Genomic DNA, 24498 nt, shown 5'->3' on the forward strand with positions numbered 1-24498 from the left:
TATTAAATTGCTAAGTAACAATTGTACATTGATTATTAAAGATCTTACAGATAGAGGGTAGGATTATACTAACAATTCAATAGACGTTAGAAATAAAATGTAAATTTAAAATTTTTTACATTATTTTCCTGCAGATACAGCATTCTTACGTTTACTACAGCATCATAGCGCGAGATACTGTAAGGGGAACGTGAGGAGGGGTGGGGCGGAATGGGTGATAGTTGACGGTAGATTTGCGGTGCGATGAGTCGAACAGTGGGACAAAGGTCACCTTGACCATCAGACTGGTAGGCAAAGGGTCGAACGAAGGGGGGTGAGAGCGGGAGCTAGGGTTCCAAGTGGCCTCCACGAGCGACATATAAGTCCCAGGAGCGCCCCCACCTCGAGTCAAACGGTCAGCCACGGCGCAACGAGTAGCTCTCTGCACTCTAGCGCCACACAACTCTATTGCATAGTGTACCAAGCCTATTTTAACACCTGGACTACGTCGAATCTCTTTCGTTGATAGATCAAAGACACATACGGACCGATGCAAAGGAGTAGTCGGCCGCTTCCGGAATAATCATTGAACGCTCGACATAGGAATCGGTTAACTCGCCACGCGGAACCAAACGAAACTCTCAGACGTTCTAGCAGTCCAAGCAAAACATCGAGCAACACGGGGCCCACAGTCACTGGCCGACGATTCCACTCTCGACCAGCACACTAATTTTCTTCCGTCCAACCACAATCGCTCTTCTCTCGTCCTCAAAGTTACCTTAAACTCCATCGTCATGAGATTCGTAAGTACACGTCAACTATTTATCGAACCAATTTAAATCTTCCCTTCGACGCTCGTAATTTCTCAATTGTTTTGTCATTCTCATTTACAAACACGGTCAATCATAAGGAAATGAAACATCGAAACGTCAGTGAGTGATTTGCTGATGTGATAGTTAAAAAGTTTTATTTTTTGTGATACTCAGTTTTTATTTTTTTCCTGTAGATAAACGAGAATTTGATGTTGAAGAAATTTTAGATATTTAAAGTTATGCTTGAAACTCCTTCGTTGTAAGATTGCACGTCCTTCTTTACTTGAGACTTTCTGCATCTCGTTGTAGAAGACAAAAGATGCTATTCAATTTTTATTGTTGAAATAGGGAAGGATCTTTTAGAACCTTAAAGTCAATGTACACTTCATTATTATAAGTATCATAAGTACAAGTCAAGTTTTTATCAAGTTAACTGATACATTCTGTCCTTTACCTGTGATTGTTTACTTCTCGTCGTTGAAAACAAAGTAATCTAATATAAATTTTATTCGTTCTTATCTTCACTCGATCAACTATATGGAAATGAAACGACCAAGCGTCAGTGAGTGATCCATTGTTGCAATATTGTTAAGATTTTAATTATTGGTGAAATTCAATGTTATCTTCATCGTAGATCAACTAACTTTTGTTGTTGAGACTTTGAAGGATTTTCTAGACAAATTGTACGCAGAGTGCTTTGTGAAAGTGTATTACTATTTGAACCACCTTAATTTAATGTTCTTACTTCCGTAAGAGCAGCAGTGAATGGTGTTAGCTAACGTATTAATTTGCTTCTACAATTTATCAGTCTGAAGTCTCGTTTGTTGCGGCTTCGATTATATAGCAATTTCTAAGAGATTTTGCGATAATGCATCCAGCATGTATCGCGAACTGTCGGAAAATCTGGCGTGTTAATAAGGTTTGTCTTCCTGCCCGCGTAAAAGCGTGCAAAATATCAGTTTCATGTATTCTATCTTGGACTTTCTACGTTCTCGTTTCCGGAACCATGCGCTTGATCGTAAACCACGACACGTGTTGCCTTACCATCCGCAATACACATCCCCAGTCGTGTACCACATTTATTTGCACTTTTGGAGCTTTTTTGCACTAGACGTTAAAATCAACATTGCCATTACACTCGCGGTAGAAAACGAATTGCTGATATCATAAATGTGATTAACATCACTATTATTAGGGGGAACTCTGTGACATTAATTGCATCAGGTGACAATTGCACTCGCCTAATTGCTATAACGAAGAGGCGTGTCGCTAAATTTAAGACATCTATAAATAAAGTGATATAATCTGTGCTGAAGCCATTTTTGAAGTCACGCGATGAGAAATGAAAGTATAAAAAATGCTTTCGCTATTTCACTATTGTTGACCACTTGGCCCCTTTCCACGTTAATAAATTCGTTTATTATTATCGTATAATTGAACGTTATTATGTCTTTATGCAATCTGATGATTCCTATAAGATAGACGATGATTTGCATACAACACCTTTCTCTCCTGGTATAGTAAATGTAAAATACTAATATTCATTTTTTCTTTTGTCGAAATTCGTAATGGATGCTAATATTCTTCAATGATCGATTGTTCTAGTTTTAGAAAAAATTAGTGTAAATTTAAATAACTAACGAAAGCAATGATTGGAAAATCGAATCAATATTTCTATACTTCTTTTACCTTTGTCTGATAATTATATATGTACTGTATACTTTTTTGAAAAATGAATAATAGAGAAATGACTTAATTTATTTTTTTTAATATATAATTCTTAATCAAGTGATACGCATAGATTAAGAAATATAAAGAGAGATGGTGCAAACGTTGACTAAGGTGCGAAGGCGTTAGAAAACGTTGGTAGAATCATCGAAAATTATTAGAAACGGTTTGCGCAAATTTGTCGTTGTAGTGCGTATGGAGATTCGTAGATTCGGTAGTTCATTTACGAGATTGTAGCCTTTGGCGAGACAGGTCTGCGACCTTGCCTGAGGCTAATGGTGGAGCGTTTGTCGCTGAACCGGCAAGTCCGGCCGCCACTGTTGCTGCTATTACTCCGAGTTTGCTCATACTTCAACGTGCCATAAATAGAAAAAGCTAAATGTCTGCTAGGAAGACATTCCTGAGACGTTTACACTTGATCTTGACGGACTCGGTTTATTCGTCCTTTAACCCGCTCCTGTTTAACGATCTCTTGCTATTTTATATTCATGGAAAATATATCCTTTGAATAAAATTTCAGACCGGAAGGAACAATCTTTATCTTTGTTGAATTTCAAGCAGACTACTACAATTTTGCAAAAATCAAATTTATCTTGTAAAAATAGCTCATGAAATGATTAAAACAGGCTAAGATAAAACTGCAGACTTCGGACCTTATAAAAGATTTATTTTAAACTTTGCGAAAAATGTTATAAATCACCAGTCTAAGAGAGAAATATATTACATTTTTTTACCATTCTTTTATATCAATATTGATTCGATATGATACCTGTTGGACAAATCTGGTTCCCGGAAAAGAGATTGGATAGCTGAAAGTGACGTTTGAAAAGAATTTGATCGTTGTCATAAGCTCCGGTTGTGAGTCCGGCACGAGCAAAGCGCGGGCGTTTATCAGGATCGTGGTCGTCGATCTAGAATCGATAAAGGGTTGCGAAATTGTTCATGACAAAATTAATCCTGCAGACAGGACGTAAACACGATAGGACGTAAATAAATTAAATAGGTGAACTATACAACGAAAGAGAGAACGAACGTTATACTCGTTGGTATTCGGCGCTGATCATTGTGTTGTGGGCGCGAGAGATGGAAATATTAACGAGATTTGTCAGACATTCAGCACATGCACCCGTGACCAATGACATATTCACGCGACGAAAAATTTGAACGAGTTATGCAAAGTGTGCTTGTAATCCAGAAATACCTGTTACGCTCCAAAAAGGACATAAGACCTACAAAGACAAACTAATCTAAATTCACATTTATCGATTATCGCAATAACCGATCATTTGGCGAGTGCTTAGACTTACTTTCATTGGCGATTAAAATTTTTCGTACACATATATTCGACAGCTTAAAATTTTATTCGGAAATATTTTATTAAACTCGCGAAAAGTTAAATATAGTTTAATGAGAAAGAGAGTAGAATACATATAGTGATAATATTATATTTAATATATTTATGTGAGATACTCACACTCTTAAAGATGCTCTGATTTTTATCATCTTATTTAAACAATCGTCAACATTTTTATTTATAATTAATACTAGAATTATCGAGTCTAATAATTTGACTCGTTACTAATTTTTTTTTTTTTTTATTACCACAATTAATATTAAGCTATTGTTGCAATAATTCATAAATTCTTATTTTAAATAAATATTAATTAAATGGATATTCATTTTTAAGGTAATCCTTTTATTAAAAGTCAGATTTAGCTACTCAAAAAAATCATGTAGATATTTACCTCGTCGGTTATTACAATGTTAATGACTGAATAACAACAGTTTATCATTATAACTGCATGTATACTGATAATTTTTCTCAACAAATCCACTCATGTGAATGAAGAGATATTTCTGCCACACAAACAGATCATCGCGTCATCGTTTCAAATTCAATTTACCATCCGACTACTCAGAACGGTTCTCGTGCATGAATGGAGACCAAGCGTTGCAATCGCGTCACTCATAACTCGTTATTTTACAATAACGGACACTTATCGTCTACATGGAAAATTTGTTCGATTACTGCCAGGTAGGTTAGCATAGGCGAGTTTCTTTGACCGTAGAAATTCTTACTTTTTACGCGAGAATGCAGAACAAAGAGTTTACGAGACACGAAAGGATGAAATGGGGCGTAGGGAAGTCACGATTATACTTTGCGGTGCACACTCTTGCCAGAGGCTTAATAGAGTCTATTCCATTGCTTTTCCTTGAAATGGTAATAATGAAAATTTAAATGGCTTGGGACCATTGTTATTTCTTCCGCTAATGCGCTTTCTGAAATAATTAAAGAGTCATACGAACGGTTTTATTCCGCCTGCCAATAAATAAGTCTTGTCATTTTCACGCTAATACTGAAAATATTTCATCACAGCAGGATCGAAATGTTGCTTTTGTATTTTTATGGTTAAGCAATTCACTAACCATCGTCTAAAGTTCAATATTTATTCATAATAATCATTTTCGTCGTTGATGCTTTAGTGTTGTAGCGCTTATTGAATAGAGCACAAACGACCTGTAGTTTCCCTTTGTTGCCAAGAAAATGTGTCGACTAGTTCCCTTGGTGATTTCGTCGATAGTGAAAATAATAGTTCTTTTTGGCTTGCTTAGCACCTTGCTGGCGTTTGCCGAAGCGTGACGCCGCACGCTTAAAAAAATTCTTTGGCATTCTTGCATTTATCCTTTAACTTACCCCTTTCACGTGGCGTAACAGAGGCGCGCTTTGGCAATAACAACAACACTCGTTCGCACACGTTGCCAATGTGTAACGATAGTCCAACTTTTATCTCGCGCACGCAGGTTTTTATTATTTCATATTGAACATAAAATTAGCAAAAAGGCAGCATGTTATAGCAAATATTATAGTGTAGTATACTAAGCGTACAGCGGTAAGCAATATAATTGTGGCATTTAATCGTGAAAAATTAGAGTAATTCCACTTGGCATTTTGTCATGACTATTTACGCAGAGAGAAGTATTACGGAAAAATTGTATGGTTAATTTAATTAAGTCAAGGGATAATTAGATACTATAATAATAACCATCTGATTGTGACTAATGAATGTTAATCCACAATAAATTAAGAAACTTTATAATTATCGGATTTTTTTAGGAAAATATACAGAATCAGATATTAAAATATTTTTGTTATGTTCTTAACAAAATGATTCATTTTGTGTGATATGTTGTCTTATAGTTTATACACCCCTAATGCTGCTGTATTGTACCTAAGAGTGTAAAATAACGTTGGTCGAAAGGTTGATGATAGCAGAACTAGATTCGTTGAGAAATCTAAATAAACAAGTGGATTTTAATGCATTCCTGGATTGCACGAATTCTACGTAACGTTAAACAAGTTTCATTACGAGCTGCATTTTATTAACGTTAGCACGTAGTTCCTATCCTACTTTCTAATCAGAAAAACGTCGCTCGAGTTCTCTCACACCTTTCGTGTACCCCTCAACCCTGTCATCATCGTCGCAATGTTTAAATGGACACTTGCCAAGGCTGAGATACTCACATGCCTTATACAAAATGAAGAGATTGTGAGGATCGTTAAAATTTAAATCTCACTCATTCTCATTATACTTTCACTAAAACCGGGTGAAATTTTCAAGGTCACCTATTCTACCGATGCGCTTTTGTAACTATTCAAGGGCGTCGTGTTTAATATATCCGTGTCAGAACAAAATTTGTATTACGCCATAGTAAACAAGGGAAGCGTTAAATGAAAAGTTACTAGGTCAAAGTGCGCGATCTTAGGAAAAATTCTTGACCGCTAAATCCGTATTTGAACATTCTTGCTTCTTAATTAATGAGTCTACATAACCGGAAGTCTATGGATTCGCTTTCGAGCAAGGTCGAAACTTTTATTCATCTCTAGTATATTAGCTTGTTGAAAATATTTCTATACGTATTTTATTCCGTATTTATTTAATTTCAGGTAATAGTGAATTAAGTCAAATATTGTAGAATATCGCTTTGGTCCTCTGTATGGAAGTTGATTTTTAGTGAAATGCACCACAACAATCCCTATGAAAGTTTAATAATTAAAAAATATCTGCAATTATTTATTTTGAATATATAATTATAATAATATATTTTCAGCCAAATTACTCAGCATTAAATTGCTTTTCTCACGATAGATTGTTTTCAACCAGTCTCTTTTATATACATCAGTGATATTCAATTCTAACTCTATATCCTGTCTATAGTTAAAAAGTAGCAATTTCGTTATAGCCATTATCAGCTTGAATTGAAAGTGTTATTATTTATGCGTTTTCAGGAATTCGTCGAATAGAATACGAGACCGATATCGGATAAATCCGACAGCCGTAGCTTTTATGCAGATTTGCTAATTGTGTTTAAATTGTTTATCCGTCAATAATTTCTGCTACAATAGCCAACTGGCGTCACCGAAACAAATTGAAATCGTAATAATTATTAAACTCGTGACTCACGTTTTAGACTTGTAATACAGGAAATTATTTGAACCTGGGAAAGAAAGGCTTGGGCTGCTTTTAACACATGTACGCGAGTCAATGCTTCATCGCGGTAAAGACAAATTATTATAGGTTGCATAATCAGGAAGGAGGGGATGTAATAAAGGTACCTTTTACTGCCTTCTTTAGATAGAGTTTTTATTCAAAGAAATTATTTCGTCTTATTCGTTGACATTAAGCATCGTAATAAAACCTTGAAAGCTATTGATGTCAGCCGCAAAGCAATAAATCATCCACTATATTTTGATGCTTAAATTCCCTGGTAAACATTTATATCTATAGATCCAACTATGTGGACTGCTAAAAACTGATTGCGTTTTTTTTTAATAACTATATGGGGAGCGAGAAATTTCATTAATATTTCATAATATTGTACGTACTTTTAATGTCGCTTTACATTTGCACCCTGAGTTCTTTTTTTCATAGACTTAAAATGTTAAACTATTTTCACTCTCGTTTACTCAAACATATATAAATATACATTACGCTGAGGTAACAATGCTAGTGCCAGTTTAAAGCCTGTTCACAGGTATACACTGTATGAGTGTATACATAGGTGATATTTTCAGCACATTCGCACAACACTCAATGCTTGAATGAACCAGTTATTTCCATGAATTCTCGCTAACTGTGCCAATGTGCCCTATTACAAAAGGTTTTTACGTTTATCTGCTACACGGAATAGGAGAAATTATTAGTTCGCTCACTTTACCCTTTTATAAACTCATTTATTGAACAACTTTTCATAACCAATTTTATTAGTTGAAAAAGTTCCTTGTGTCAATAAATTGCGTCATGGTCACAATCGATCTGATTATAAAGACTTGTGTGATATAAAAAATGACTATTAAATCGATATCACTGATTGATTTTTTCGAGTGAAAGTTAAGGATATAATTGCTAATTAATATGATTGATAACCGGCAGTTGCTGGCTGCTAAATTAGTGGTAGGAAATTGTTATTGCTTTTTATATAAAAAAATATAAGGGGTTTATATTTAAAGTCATATATAATACGTGGTGTAACATTTATATCGTTGTATGGATGAACAAGTTTTTCTCTGCAACTATAAGAGAACAATTTTTGTAATAGAATCTTTCTAAAGTCCCTCTTTATTTAAATTCTGAAAAATATTACGTTAAAAATTCGTGTGTTTATACTTCTAAACATGAGTGAATTCTTACGTCCACACTGTAGGAGAATCCAAATGGTACACACTATGTATAATAGATAGTATAATAAAGTTGAGAGGACCTATTGGGGTTTCTATCGAACTCGGTGAGTGAAATTTCCACATTACGCAAGCCATTGCAAGCTGCATCATAGCCGATACATTAACGCTAGAAAAGTTTGTTGGGAGATAGAAGTGGATGATGGAAGCAAACTCTAACTATGCTTCGTTTCACTTGGAGCGCCCAAACGCGGAAGCGAATTCGCTTCTAATGCACAGGTAGCGCTTCGGATATCTACTTGGGATATCTAAAACCTCGTATAATGTGAGTACTGGACGATTTGCCGCCAGCTACAACATAAACATATACATAGACACACATACCAATATACTAGACACTCGCCGACCAAACCGTCTGTCTCTCTCCTTTGTGAAAACTCTTCGAAGAACTAACATTTTCCATCACACCATTCCAACTATTTCAAAGGCTACTCTTTTTTGTGGTAATTTGTACTACTTCCCGATGTTTTTATCAATTTCCTGGTGAATTTCTATAAAAAAATACTTTATTATAAATCAATTAATTGTCGAGTAAAATATTAGTCCTACCAATTAATTTGGCTATTAAATAAAACGATAAAGAAATTAACTGTAATCATTAAACTGCGGATCTTTATGCAATTATGGAACTTTTTAAAGTTTATTTTTTAAAACTTTCTTGAGTCATTTAAATTGTTTTTCAAATTTTTATAGTTTGTTTTATATCAAGTCACACAATATATTTTTGAAGGATTCTATATTTACAGTAAGATCCGTAATGAATACTAACACAATGACAGTGAAGTGTCAAAGATTTACTTTAAACGTATACATTACATACAAAGTACCCAGTACATATAAAAGTCGATCGATAGGATAGTACTGATAGTATGCATTTACACTATAATACATTCTCAATCACTGCAATCGTATTTACTGTATCCTCTCCCACTGATTTAAAACTTTAGGTTATATCAATGTGTGTGAAATTAATCGTGAAGAGTTAATTTTTTATAATTGATTAGGCATTTGCTTTCATTGAAAATAATACGGTTTGTTCGAGGTTCGATTCGAATTCCAATAAAATTATGAAAAGTACAATGGGATAACCTTTAAAATAATACGAGTGATTGAAACTGTAAAATGTAATAGCGTTGCCCTTTGTTGCAAATGGTTTTATTTGAAAATTGTATGGTAAGTGAAAATGTGAAAATTATTGTTAGAATTGGTAAATTTTATGATAATTGAAGAATACACAGTGAGAAAATCAATATAATAGCTGTCTTTCAGACGTTTTCTTGATTGTATGGTTGGCCAAGTCAAAAGTCATTGTGGTGTCTTGTGCTAGATTGAAAGGCAAATTTTTCCGGGGCTTTTGTAAAACTGATTTGACAGGTCTTGCAAGATTTATATCTATTGTTGTTGTTTGCGTTCGGATGAGACTAGAAAGTTTTGTAGCGAATAGTGATCAATAGTCATTATCGAATGATCAATCGGTATAATTAAAGCGCAATCAGAGAAAGTAGCGGTTAGTCTCGTTAAGTGGCGTGTAACGTTTGATCCACTGATCATTATCCATATAGTTCAATCATATTATAACGATGTATCTAATAATAGACTTTCGGTGGGCTATAATGCTACCCAGCTAACCAGAAACGCTTAAACTACCGACTTGCATGATCGTGATTCGGTCGGTTAATAAAAAAAAATTGAACTGCAGTTGTGAATTGAATAGGTCATTCTAAATTTTTCATTGAAATTAGCGAATCTTTGTGCTTCAAGCGGCAATCTATAATTATTTATGAAAATATTTGGGTTAAAGACTCAACGCTCGACATTAGCATATAGTATGGTGCAACTATAATTTCAATGTTCAAACGAATCATGAATTATTGACCTAACTAAAGTCGATTAACTGGATTCTCACCAACAAGCTTTGAATTTTAAGTTTTGTTGCACGTATGGCTTGATTTAGATCATGTACTATTACCTTCACTTATTTAACATAAACGTAAGATAGGATGTAAAATTCTTATTTTAGTCTATCCTATATACTTGATTTATTGGAACATTGCGTACTTAGGCGAACCTTCATTGCAAATCTTTTTAATATTTTTTTTTTCCTTTATAAATTGAACAAATAATATTTATATGCATCTAATGTAAAATTGAATCGTTGTTACGTAATTTTCACTAACAAGCACATTTTAAAAAGGTCATTATGTGAAACAAGAACATTTTGATTAACGTAAATTTGTTTAGGTTTTGGTTAACTCTTGCCTGAATTAAAATGGATGAATTCATTAAATGAAATGAGCGGCATCGTGAAATTCTGGCTACGTGCGTTTTCCTCCGTAATCATCGGTGCGTTAGCTAAGATATCACGACGGTATAATCTCACGTTACGGTACTTGCACATGTGTGCCAGTTTGAAGGCGACTTCGTGCGACTAGGCAGTAAGATGAAAGAGGAGAAGAGATGGAAAGAAGGGCGCGATGATTCTCGCAAAGAAAACACCAGCACTTTATTTATAAGACATTTTACTTTTCTAACGGAACTGCTTCCTAAATTTCCTGGTAGAGTTTCAGCTCTCCCCACCTTCTTCTCACAGATACACATATTTATTTTTTTAATACCACTATATTTTATTTGTCTACTTAATTTATTACATTAAAAAAACTTTTGCTCCACATGTTGTTTTCCTGTATCAACGAAAGTATATAAATGTTTTACTGTGATCTTCACACAGATAACAACATTTATTATCTTGACCTAGCTCAACCCGTGAGTGTCTATTATGTCACGCATAAGAGTCTGCCTGAAGCAATGTGGTAAAGATACTTCATGTTATATTCAGATTTTCTTTTTTTTAAATTTATATTTTTTTATAATATACTCCTATCTCAATAATTCGATAAACTTACAATAATGATCCAAAATGGAACGTTTGTTTGTTATTTTTTAGTAGTAAGACGCGGTGAGATGGGACAATATTTATTTCCAGCAATATTTTTGCATAAAAATAAAATTTTTTATCGTCTCTCATGCTTAAGTTGGAAAATGTAACGCGGTAATATGAGAGTCCTGTATAAACATGAATTTGCAAACTCAAAGAAAAGCTTCTTTAGCACAGAATTTTACTGATTTGGTCAATGAACAATATTAAATAGATATTTTTTAGCAGCACACGATGTAATCTCGTTACAGCAGAATCACAAGAAAATCGGTATAGGCAGTCGTGACTCTGCTTGTGTAAAGTAATGAGTGCCGATTTTGCAGTATTAATGATTGTAATGTTCACTCTGCAACACTAAAGCGGAGTTTAAATCTGTCAAGAGCAAAAAGTTTAATGTTCTCACGATTGGCTTCTATTCCTGCCTCATTTGAAAAATATTTGTTGTTTGTGATCTTTTAAAATTTCGAAATTAATTAAAAAGCCATGTAATTAATCTTTAAGTCTACTATTGCACCTACTACTTACAAGTCTTGATTAACATTTTGCTTACGTTTTAAATGATTTTTGCTTGAATACAAAATCAATGAAAATAGCACAAAACTCGTTTTACCAATACATTTACTGAAAATTCTGTAAAATTCATCTATAAATTAATTTTATGTATTCATGCATATATGCTTGGTTTCTTTAATAACATTTTTATTCGGTTTAATTAGAGAAGAGAGTTAAAAACATAATTAAGAAAGCTGAATCTTAAAAAAAGTGTATTGATCTTACCTTTGGAATGGGAATGAAAAATGGTAAAAAGTTTAGTTAATAGGTTTGGCATGCGAAAGACTGAGTTATGGTTTAGAGAAAGGTATGTATAGCTACTATGGTTAGGTATAATCGTCTTAATTAAAACCGTTGGCTCTCTGGATCGGTCAGCTTCTGCTGCGATCATAATAAAGGGTAAAGCTAAAGTACCTCGTTAAACCGTTGACGACTACGAGTGAGTTTTATGCCTTTCTCGCCCTTTCTAAATCTTTTTCTTTTAACGCCCACCCACACATCCGCGTTTCTTAATAATGGCTTGCGGTAATGAACTTAATTGCTCGTGCAGCATTGCAATGGTACAGTTATAAAGTTCGGTCTGAGGAAGACACCTCCTTTCATACAATAAATATTACTCGTTGTTTGACAGAATATTTCAGCCAATGTATAATTTTGTTGGCACATTGTATGTGGGTATATTTTGCTGCAAAATGTAAAGGTACACGTTACCCCTACGCACATAACTGTGTCAAAATGGATATTTATAACCAATCATCTCACACATTCCATCATCCTCAAGTACCATCTTAAAAATTGCTATTGTGTATCACTGATTAATTAAACTCGTTCCTATATATTATTGAACAAATTAGTCTATAACATTGATCAAGGGGGTTATTGAACTAGTTTTCATGATTAAGAATCCTAGTCATTATATATATGAAATAACGAACTTAATATTCTACCGACGTAACGAAAAACCTGTGATAAGAATAATAAAAAATTACTGTTAATTAACACAACTGGTGAATTTTGTTAGCGGTAATTAGTAGTATTTTTAACTCTTCAACACTCTGGTCTTCCGATTAAATTGATTGAGAATGAAAGTCTACTTTAATGACTCACGTGCTCTATAATTAGCATCGATGATTTTCTCGTATTACTTCGTATGTGATATTGCAAATATATGCATTTTGTTATATTCATCACGCTATACGATAAGTTTATGTACATATATATATTGGTAAAAGGAAACTATCAAACTAGTCTGCTTTTCGCTTTGGGTAATTTCTCACCGCGAAGCTATAGATTACGGACACGAGCGTGGAAGGTAATGATAACTTACCACGATATTACGCCCGAAGAAAAAAAGGGCGCCAGAGGAAAAGAGAAAAGAAAAGATGAAGTAGTAAAGCAAGTACTCCACTGTTTACCTTGCGCGTTGGAGGTGTCTAGGAAAGGATAGAAAGAGAGAACGTCGTCAGCCTCGGACTAATCGTTATATTACAGGAGGCAGGAGATGATATTCCGAATATGCAATTATCTTAATTTGATTTTGTAATCAGTTCTACTTGGTGCACGAATATACAGAGTAGGCCGGTATATAATTCTTACCACTTATTTTTATGCATCATTTTTAATGCTGCAAAGAAAATTTTATAAATAATTATTTGGTTTCGAAGAAAATAGGAAAAATTCCACAGGTATCGTGATTTTTTAGAAGAATAAGCTATATAGCTACCAGATCACACTGTACGGCAGCTTCTACGTTCTTAGATCGTAAAAACCCTCAAGATCGTTTTTTTCATCAATGATCTTTACGTAACACCAGGTTCGGAGGTAGGCAATTTTAAGATCCCACGGCTAACTCAAAGACGAGTCTGCTACGTGTTTCTACTCAGCTACGCGTTTCCATGGTAAATTTAACTATTTATTACCTCTAGCGTGGAGATTCAGTTGGATTTTTAATACAGACTAACTGCAGAATGGGAGTTATTATCTTAAATCCTCCTTTATGATACCGGCTTTGGACGCGCACTTTCATTTTTATTCTCAGAAACTTTCGCGAGCTGAAAATACAAATCGGAAATCCGATGTTCGCTTTATACTATAATTCTATTCAAAGAAATGAATGAAAGTCGATTGAAAGGTTATGAGTAAAACTATTAAGTTTGCATGCAGATCAATATTTGAACTGAAAAATAGTGAAGAATCAGACACTTGTTTAGCCTTACAATGTAAAGGAAAAAATAAAGAGGTCATTAAAAATATAAGGATAATGTAGTACCTGTATGATAATTGGATTTCTTTGTTCACTTGAGAAGTACAAGAATTATTGAAAAACAGTAGGCATCGGGTTGAAGCTGCTATTCTTCAAGTAGCACTTAATGGTCATTACTTTTATTTACGAGATATTTATATGAATGTACGAGCTTAATCAAGGACTAATAAATCGGATGAAATGCCATTCTTAAGATCTCACCTTAATCTCTGATCTTGATCGCAGCGTAAACACGCTTCATCCAGCGTATATTGAATATCGTGTGAAACTTCATCAGAAAAGGACCTTTCGCCAATATATCACTACGTGTCCTTTTACCAATCAGCGTTTACACACACTATTGTATAGCAATGTATTTCTGCTTAGACTGTCTGAAAGCCAATGAAACATCATCTACCACAGTCCATTTCACTTGAGTTTATATTTCATATATTACCACTGATATTTTGATGCGGTTGAATATATTTATGGAAATTTGTTTCAGGCTGCTCTAGTCGTATTCGTGTTGGCCATCCTATCGAGCTCCTCGGCTCAACTTTACAATCAGCTTTTCGCAGGATTTGGCCCTTACCTTAGGCAAAGCGCCAGTATGAGGGACCCCAGATCAAATAGAGGTACTACAAAAAATTCAGAGAATTTTCATAACATTTCATAAATTATACTAATTTTTCATAATTTAATGTCGATATTTAAAAATTTAATTCGTAATTATTATTAACAATGATCATTGGGCAATGTTATTGTTACAAAATAAAATTTCGTATAATTATGAAAATAAAAATCAAGTATTATACTTCTTCGAATAAATCCTTACGATTCTTTGTAACGAACCACTGATACCATATCAAAATACGGAAATAGAATATCGGTTACTCACGGTCAGCTATCTCATAGCTAACCATTAATGTCTTTGTAAGGATTTGCATCTCATTTGCATGAGCGATCCATTGACAATGATGCAACTGTAACGTAACATTGCCTTCTAATGTTATTTCTATTGAGCTGCGGCGATTTTCATTGACTCATTTTGCATATCTGCCAATTGGAAATAGCAGTACTTACGAGAGGTTTACTTTTGTACCTGGTGAATTCTTTTTCTAATAATATTGAAAAATGCGTTCATTAATTTTTTATAAAGTAAAACGAAAAGAATCAAAAAACTTATTCCTTTCTCACTGAATACTTTTTACAAATAAAACGAGGTTGCAAAATTCTCGTGAATATTGCTAAATCAAAATGATTTACCTTTTCCACCAATTATAAATTATCACTACTTGAATTCAAGACATTCGCTTTCGTGTTTATAAATATTACGGGAACGTTTGAGTCATGCTGTTTTTTCGCGTTATCTGTAATAGATTATGGTGTATTTACATATTTGAATTATAAAAATAGCTCGCTACTTTTATTTAGGGTTTATTTATATTCTTTATGAAAACCGTAGTTATAATCAGGATAAATAAACATATGTTGAATGCATGCATCTACTATTGTTGGAACAGCATGTACATAAGATTGTTGCAACAGATAATGACACACATAGTTGCAGGAGTAGAAGCCAAGTTCAAGCTTACGATAAATATTTATTACGTAGGTACTGTTTAACTAATAGTAAGCCGACAAAAACAGATTTAATCATAATTTAAACTGTCCAAATACATCGCACTTTTGCTAGCATTAACGTGAAAATTAATCGTTCCAATATTTTCGATTAATGTTTACATTTTTCATATTTATTTTCCTACTGAGTTTCTAATACTAGCAACGCCGTATCTCAGTCATTTTCATTTAAGGTGTGAACAAGTTTGATACATTTTTATTGCGCGCGCTAATAATAAATTACATATTATATATATCTATATGAATTGTGTTTCTTTAGAAACCATGAACAATTGATTATCAATTTTTTTATTCATATAATGTATAGCGTTGAAAAACTATCGTTTCCAGTGTTTCTGTAGAGATTAATAAAATTTTGCAATATTCGTTGCATTCACTTCCTTATATTAGAAAGGTTCGCTTTCCCTCTAAGTGCAACTATTTGCAAAATGATATAAGAAAATACATAATAAGATTAATGATTGTTGTTAAGCGACAGTGTCAATCAAAAAATCAGTTTAACTTTTATAGTGACTTTCGTTAATTATCACCTTTATAAGTGCATTTATAAAACCTTGAACCCTTCACTATTCGAAACTGAAAGGAGGAATGTAGAGACTGCTTTATCAAGTTTAAGGATCGTTCGTTTCGTTGATCATGATCTGTTATAGATATTTTTAACGCTCTCATATTTGTTGCGTTGCTGAAGTCCATAAAGCGTGACGATCTAAATCGAGCAAACTACTAAAACGAGCAAGTAAATCTGTGATGACAAATTAACATGAAGGCTAATTTAAGATTTCCTTCAAGAAAATATGTTTATCGTGATCCGAGGCCTTGCAACTCTCCTCTATTGAAGTTTGCCAGACCAAAGAATCAATGCAATATGCTTCCCGCATAAAACGTCTCAGAAGACTAAAAAAGCTTTGAAATCATTAGTAAAATAAAGGAGAAGGGGACAGAGATTCCAATGAGTTAGGGTCATCGTTTAAGCTGCTTATAGAGTGCATACATCCTGTAAATTTAATCGAAAGATCTCATTGTAGTACAAAATCGATTATGTTCCCTTGACGCTTATCCAAGTAACCATCAAACAATCAATGGCACGAGTAAATCAACCGCCAGGGAACGAGCGCTCTTGTATAGAATTATTCGTGAGATCACTCAAAGATTAATATTACTGAATGAATTTTTCCACTTCGTTAAACACGCAATTAATCGTCTTCGTGGATAACATTAATTATGTTGTAGTTTACATGAAAAATAATTGTAATTTTGCATTCTCAACATCACTTACTTAATTTGAAAGATAAATATGATATAGGACGCTCATTGATAAAAAACAAAAAGAAGTTTTTGTTAAGACTTGGTCTGTTAATCGTAATATTAACGAATTCTCTCTGTATTTAGAGTAAGATAAAAATGTTGGAATATCTGAATGTTTCAGGGCCTGTACTGTTTCCACCAGGACCACCACCGAACAGCGCGGAAACTAGCGGGGTTATTGTTGGAGCCAGCGGTTATGGCTTTGTAGCACCCAACACAGGTAAATTGCTGGGTCAATTCTGAGCTCAGTTTGACGAATGACCAATTGCTATGGGAGAGAAAGGATGTCTAGCACAACTATGCAAACGGGCAACTGGTCACACTGCTGTTTCCCGATGCATGTTAGCGCAGCCCAAAGATCCATCATCGTGAAGCAATAATGGTCCAAGAGCGAGGGACCCACTTACCTTCACGCAATCCTATTCCCGTGCACACTTAACTTATAAATAAAAACTATTTATTGTAGATTTACTCTCGCGAGAAACTTTGAAGCTACAAAGGAATTAGTTAATGAAAGATTTCAATCTTTCACGGCAAACAATAGTTAATTAAAGAATGACTTTTATGAATATGAAATATTTGCTAATTGTAAATAACATCTTATCATTGTTTTCCGGATAGATTGGGATCTTTGAAAGTAGTCCACATCTAATATAGCACCAGAGGAACTCCGATCGCTGCACCTAATTTACACAAATAAATATTTATTACTCCTAATGGTTATTTAAATGGATTAGTTATTGGTAGATGACAAATCAACTTGTAAATAAACAAATTGAAACATTTCTAAAAGCATGTTGTGATAGCACATATATATAGTCATATTTGGCACTCGATAAAGATATGTTTGAAAAATTTTTAACAAAGATAATTTGTATGTATGAACGAAAAGGAGAGTTAGAATTACAATTGGCATGCATGCGTAATGAATATGTGCTCGAGTAGAAAAATCTACTAAAAGAACAAATTGTAGATGAGGAAAATGATTTGTGGATAATAAAAATCTCATTTTACGATTAGTGTGTTTAATGAAATAGTTCAATTGGCGACGGTCGTAAACGTGATCAGCATAAAATAGGCGTGGATGGATGTCTGGAGGGTTCGATTGTTCACGCATGCATGCAGCAGATAAATATAATGCACGTTCAATAATAATTGGTTCGGTGTTCGTAATGAGAGAGTCCATAGTCCTATATACTTTCATCCAGGATTTAAACGAAGGTCGGCATACGTGGGCAACAGGGCACATAAACGCGTCCGATCCTTGGAGCTCGTACATGTTTCGTATTTTACTATTCTCGCGATTGCTCTCCTAAAATCACCAAAGATGCCGCTGTAGCCCCTCTTACTTCGTTCTCTTTTGTGCAACCGCGTAACCACCCGGAAAGCTGTAATTGAAGTGCAAGAGGCTATAATAAGTCTCAAGGTCTGCTTATGCTCACTTTCCTTATTGCTGCTTTGTTTCAAATTTCGCTGTTTTTGCTGTGGTACACCTAAAACTCTAAAGCCACATTTTCTTCCTGATCTAAAACAATCATTTTAACGAAACAAAACTCAAAACAGATCCTACTGATTATGATAATAAAAATATTCCCAGAATTTATGGTTTAATGGCAATTATATAATAAGTGTACTAATGCATCTTTGCAAATTTATTAAAGCATGTGAATGTATATAGATCAATTTATAAACTTTATTTAGCATATTTTCCTAGGCCAAACAAATTGGTAAGTATTATAAGTATAAGCATATTATTTAAAAAAAACTAATAGTATATTGTTTGTAGTAAGTTTTCTAAAAAATACAAAATGCCTACGCCCAATAATACATAACAATAAAAACCCTTGCACCCCTCCTGTGAAAAATAAATAATATATAACGATGATCATTCATTCACACCATGCATTGGTGTTTTTTATGGTTCAATCTCCAGGTAAGTAATTATTTTTAGTATAGATATAATTCAATGGCGACACAAAAACTTTTACGTTCCGCTTATAATAGATATAGTATGTTATTAAGTAAATATATAAGAGAGTATTAAAATTTAAGTACTCCCATCCTTCTAAAAGTTACACACATAATATTTTATACACAATCAAGTATCTCCTTCGTATAATGTTATTTTATGCAATTATAAAATTTAATCGACGAGAGATGCTCGCTTTAATCAGCAGTCACATCTTGATACAGATATTGGAGCAATTAGAGTAAAAGATCGAAGGCTGTGACTAATAATCCAAGAAAGAATTGGTCACTTCCTCGTTCCCTCGAAGGTTAGTGAGAGTGAGTGTCGAGTTGAAGGAAATGAAACGCGCGATAGTGGTTTAAGCAAGGAAAAGAGTTGACCTTGAAATCGGGGATATCCCAGCATTAAGCACTTCCAATGGTGGTGGCTGGAAATCAGTGAAAGTGATTTCGTGGGCTTCACAAATGAAATCCGCTCGCTTATAGCCTTCTTTGGCCGGTTCGTAACGTAACAGGTGTGTTATGAGGTCAGTAGGGTCGATGGCAAGGTCAGCTTTTCGATGATAACCCGTTACATGCTCAGCTTGGCTGGGAACAGCGTTTTCTCCACTCGTGGCGAGTTCGTCACAAACGATTTCACAGACGCGGTGACTCATTTCGATCGCAGTCAATGAGCGACCGAGGTTACAAGAATCGAGGCCTCGAGAAAACCGGAAATAGACATTTCCGAGGTCTTTAATGAACTCATTTGCGTTTGCCAAATACAGATTTCTATGTTAAAACCTCCAATCGAGTTTACGTATATTTATCGATTTTTGCATAATTAATTTCCAAAGGCGAATATATAATTGAAATGAGTATATAAAACAGGAAAATGATAAAAGATTCTTGCTGTTATTTGATTTGGGATAATATTTAAAAATTTGGATTCAGTCTCGTAAAAAAAGAGGGAGTTTAAATTGCAAAAATTTTTTGATACCACGACGCTCTTAACCACAGCACCGAGGGTGTATTATACAGGAGAGAAGCTTATTTCTTTTTTTATCATTGGGTGTGTGTTGTGTATATTAAATCCCCTTAACATATGCAATAATCCACTGTACAGAGAACGTAAATCTTCGCACCATCATGATTAACGCTGGAATTGCCTAAACGTTTAAACCGTTAACCAAGAAAGTATAAAGGGTCAAAGGTTATAAATTCATTAGGAATGTTGTATTAAAAATTTAATAAGGATAAATGTGGGATTTATCACTTAGAGAAGTGTGTACCCTTAATCAATATTTTCAGAACCACTTTATAAATAAACATTTTTAATAAATGATCATATAGTTAATCCTATACTATTATTGTATTTCGCAAAATAATCTGCTATAATTATTTTTCCTTCTAATAAGAAAGGTTTATAATATTGTAAGATCTTGAGAATTTTTGAACGAAGTTATTGATTAATTGTGTTTGCCTTTTGGGATGAGAAGGAAAGTGTAATTTTCGCAACTGACTAACTAAGCTCTGTCTCCTGCTGCTTACCTAGCTTTCAGTAAGATAGGGAGACTTTAAAGTCGACACCCGCGTTTAATTACACGACACGCAAAAAGCTTCGACCCCTCCGGACGTCCTTGAGGTCCTTGAGGAAAATTTATCTAGGGTTGAAAGCGGCCCGCCTAAAAAAGCAAGTCCCAACGAACCTCCACTGCTCCCTAAGGAGAGCGAACTCGTAATTTAACGATATCACCATAGCGATCGTTAAATACTCTTTTTTTTATGTCACGGTAATTCAAAACGAAACTCCCATGCAAAACAGCTAATTAAAAATCTTCATGATATGGTAATTAAGTAAATGATGAAGAGGGTCTTGAGAAATTTTAAACTACACAAATCTGTTATGATTCAGATCTATTCATGCAGTGTATTAAACTTTTAAAATATATATATTTAAACATCGAGGCTTTCCCTTAATTTTATTGTAACGTAAGGAAAAGTAAGTAAATAATCTTCTTACTCCTTTATGTAAATTTTAAAAATTAGTAGGAGACATAATTATTTGTCTTGCTCTATCAAAGGATTTTTTTATACTATTTATACGTTACTGAAATAATAATGGCAAATATCCATTAATAATGTAAACAGTTTAAAACAAAATTCATTAAAGAATATTTATCGATCAGCACTTTCCAATAAAATTGAGTAAACTTTTCCTTTTAAATTCTATATGGACCTGAGGTCTCCGGTCCGCTTGATTCGATTGCTGAGAGGAAGGACAGGACAGATGTGATGGCCTATGAAGTTAACTCTTATGGTTGGACACATGGGCCATTCCCTCGAATTTCGACTTTATATTTTTACAGCGTCTACATCATTAGTTATTTGTAGACGAAATTTACTCATGAAAATAATCTGCATTGATGATACAAATGCTTAAATATATAGAAAATATTTATCGATCAGCATTTTCCAATATTATTGAGAAAACGTTCCCTGTTGAATTACGTTTTTGCTCGAAGCTGTCTGCCCTCTTGACTCGATTGTCGAGAGAAAGGCCGAGGCAGATGTGGTGGCCTACGACATTAACTCTTAGGGTTGGCCATGGGCTTTTCCCTTAAATTTCGTCTTTACACTATTCTCGTAGCGTCTACATCATTAGATATTCGGAGGCTAAATTCGCATTCGGTGCGACGGGTGTGCTTGGTAGAGGGCAAACGCGCGGGGGAGCACTTTAGCCAATCAAAGGAAACTCGCACTACCATGGGGATGAGGTCAGTACTGCCAAGGGAGCGAAAGTCAGGTGACGAGGGTCCTTTAATAACGCTAGCTTTGAAGTGGTCCAACAGGAGCCTTCTCGTTACTGGACCTCCCCTCGACGAATCCTACCTTCCGTACCATTTCTACTTACTACTACTAACTGACTACTTTACATCCCCAATATTCCCACAAGCTTCTCGACCAAATACCTCCTGATCTACCTACCTTTCACATGACAAACACCGTTTATACGCTTCAACGAAATTCGCGAAAATTCGAGTGGCGCGAAAACTAGCTTAGCCTCTCAAATTACACTGATGCATTTAATTATTATATCGAACATCATTGACTCCTCCGATTTTAATAATTCTCCGGTCATTTTCACATGGGAGACTTTTACCATAACTTTAAATACTCTTTACTTTTATAACTCAACGCGGTAAAATATGAAATACTACATAACGTAAAAGAGAAACTTTGACAAAATTGTAACGTTTTCAGAGGAGTCCGCACTCCACATGATACGTTTTATTTTTGTTTAGTATTATAGAGCTGCTCTTACAACAGTATATCTCGATCAAAAATATGGATGTTTACGAGTAGAAAGTATGATGTGTTAAAGAGCAAGAGAAATGTTTACGATCTTACAGGGATTTTTTTGTATACTCTCATACGTGCTTCATTCATTTAACTTTACTTCGAATGGCAATCGTTAATCACTCGATCTTTTGCTACAATATCTTATCTTCTAACTGTAAAATATTAGGTGTGTTGATCAAACTTACGATCTTTGTTGAATACTCCCAAACATATTGAAAATCTTAAATGTGTATCGAGCGAAAAAGTAATATTTTAGAATTAAATTGGATAACATATATGTAAATGTGCTAATTTCTATCAACTTATAGGTAATCAATGACTGCAATTAATATTAATGAATATTAATATAATTGCTCGACAAGCAATTTCAATTTTTCATTATAACATCGTATTTATTAATTACAATTCTTTTTTATTTGTAAGATCTCTGTTCTTTGTTTCAGGTCTATTCACGTATTACTATTTTTAATGGAATGGCAACGGAAGCTTAGAAAAATACGTGTCTCCCCTTATGAAATGGAGTGCGGAGAGTTTCGGTCGTCACGTGTCACAGTACTAAACGGAAATTGTAGCCGCACGTACCTTAAGGCGGCTTAAAGTTGATTCATGCGACTAATATCGTTTTATTTCTGCATCTGCTTTTTTCCAACAAGACTGCTTAGCTTACGCTCGAAGGCGTTCCACTATCCGGGACAAAATCATATATCATGATATGATATAAATTTGGTAGAAACAATCTCTTTATTACGTATATTACGGGTACTTCACCATCGTTGTATATTGCCAAACGTGTAATTACGACTGAATTAGATTTAAGAGAGAGCGATACAAAAACAAATAACTAAAAATAAGAGAAAATAGTTCAAGCAATCAGATTTGATGTGAAACCGGAGAAAAAAGCAATAGAAACGAATTTCCTAAATTTCTTTATGGATAATATGGATGATTAATGATGGAACCTTATCATTTGAATTACTGCTTTGCTAAGGCAAAAAGTATGCCTTCTATTGTATAGATCGAGATTTTGGTATTAATGTATGTGCCTAAACCGCGTGCTTTTGTGGACCTAGTGCAATTTATATGGCGTCACAGGGAACGTAAATATAAACAACTTTCGCTGATAAAAGTTGTTTAAAACTACATTTTCTACTGTGTTCTCTTAAAATATGACCCAGAGTCCTTGATACAGCCAGCGTGTATATTTTTTAACTTATTTAAACTGTTTAAAACCTTTATGAGTTTTGTTTAGATGTATACATAAATATATAGTTTAAAAAATTCATTTTCATAATTATGACATCTTGTTTTAGCGAGACAGTGGACATAGTAGTTTAAGATATAAAAAGCTGATAGGTTTCCATCAATAATTATTGTTGTGTACACGTATTGCTGAAAGAATAATCTAGAACCTATCATAGATGGATTATTTATTTATAAAGAAAATGTAATTATATGTAGATAGTCAAATAAACATGGCGGTTGCGAGATAACCCCAGTGAGTCCACACCGATCGTGTTCTAGTTATATGTATACATATAGGTTACCATTGTATTACATCGCTAAGCAAGATGTATTACATATAAAAGTTTAACTTTTTATAGAAACAGTATTTTTTTATCTTTTTTATCACGTATAACTGTCTATACGCTAAATTTTAAATAAGATTTATATAACAACATTTTTATAATATCAATGTAATATATACTGAAACTTTATTTATATATACATATATAGATTTATACAATAATGAAAATAAAGTATTACCAAATGTACAATCTGTAAGAATAAATGCATTAAATTTTTTTGAAACTTTAAGAAATAATTTTAAAAGTAATTTCAGAAAATTAAAGTGGTTTGGAAGTAAACATTGGTTTCCTTTACACCACTTAATTTCATTAAAATGTTAAAATTAGCGTGAACCAGCATCCAGAAACGTTAAGCAATTAAATATTTTACAGAACTGAGGAGTCTCGAGCAAAACAAAATAAATCTATTTAAAAAAAAAATCGTGTATGTATAGTGGTAATTATCGATCAATTTGTTAAAGGGAGAAAAACATAAACTAAATATTTTTTGCAAAATGGAATACATACAATTTTATTATTCTATTTTATTAAAGTGCTCACAATTTATGGATACATTTGGTATTGCTGAAATAATGCTCCTAAATAAATATTATAGATATAAAGGAAAATAGGAAGTATAAAAAATATATGTAAAAGTTATAAAATTGTCGAAGCGATTGTCCTACATATTA

The 24498-nt window shown here is 33.8% G+C and overlaps 1 protein-coding gene across 1 annotated transcript; it reads left to right on the top strand.

Annotated features, from left to right (window-relative positions):
* Positions 1–403: 403 nt before the first annotated feature.
* On the top strand, positions 404–24025 carry LOC136772455 (uncharacterized). Its single transcript, XM_066725462.1, has 4 exons — positions 404–782; positions 14491–14620; positions 17053–17151; positions 22685–24025. Exons 1-4 carry the CDS (start codon positions 774–776, stop codon positions 22708–22710), a joined length of 264 nt encoding a protein of 87 aa, XP_066581559.1. The 5' UTR covers positions 404–773; the 3' UTR covers positions 22711–24025.
* The last annotated feature ends 473 nt before the right edge of the window (positions 24026–24498 follow it).

The sequence above is a fragment of the Prorops nasuta genome, unplaced genomic scaffold, assembly GCF_024137725.1.
Source record: "Prorops nasuta isolate Cenicafe-Biocafe unplaced genomic scaffold, Cenicafe_Pnas_1.2 PNAS00004, whole genome shotgun sequence".
NCBI lineage: Eukaryota > Metazoa > Arthropoda > Insecta > Hymenoptera > Bethylidae > Prorops > Prorops nasuta.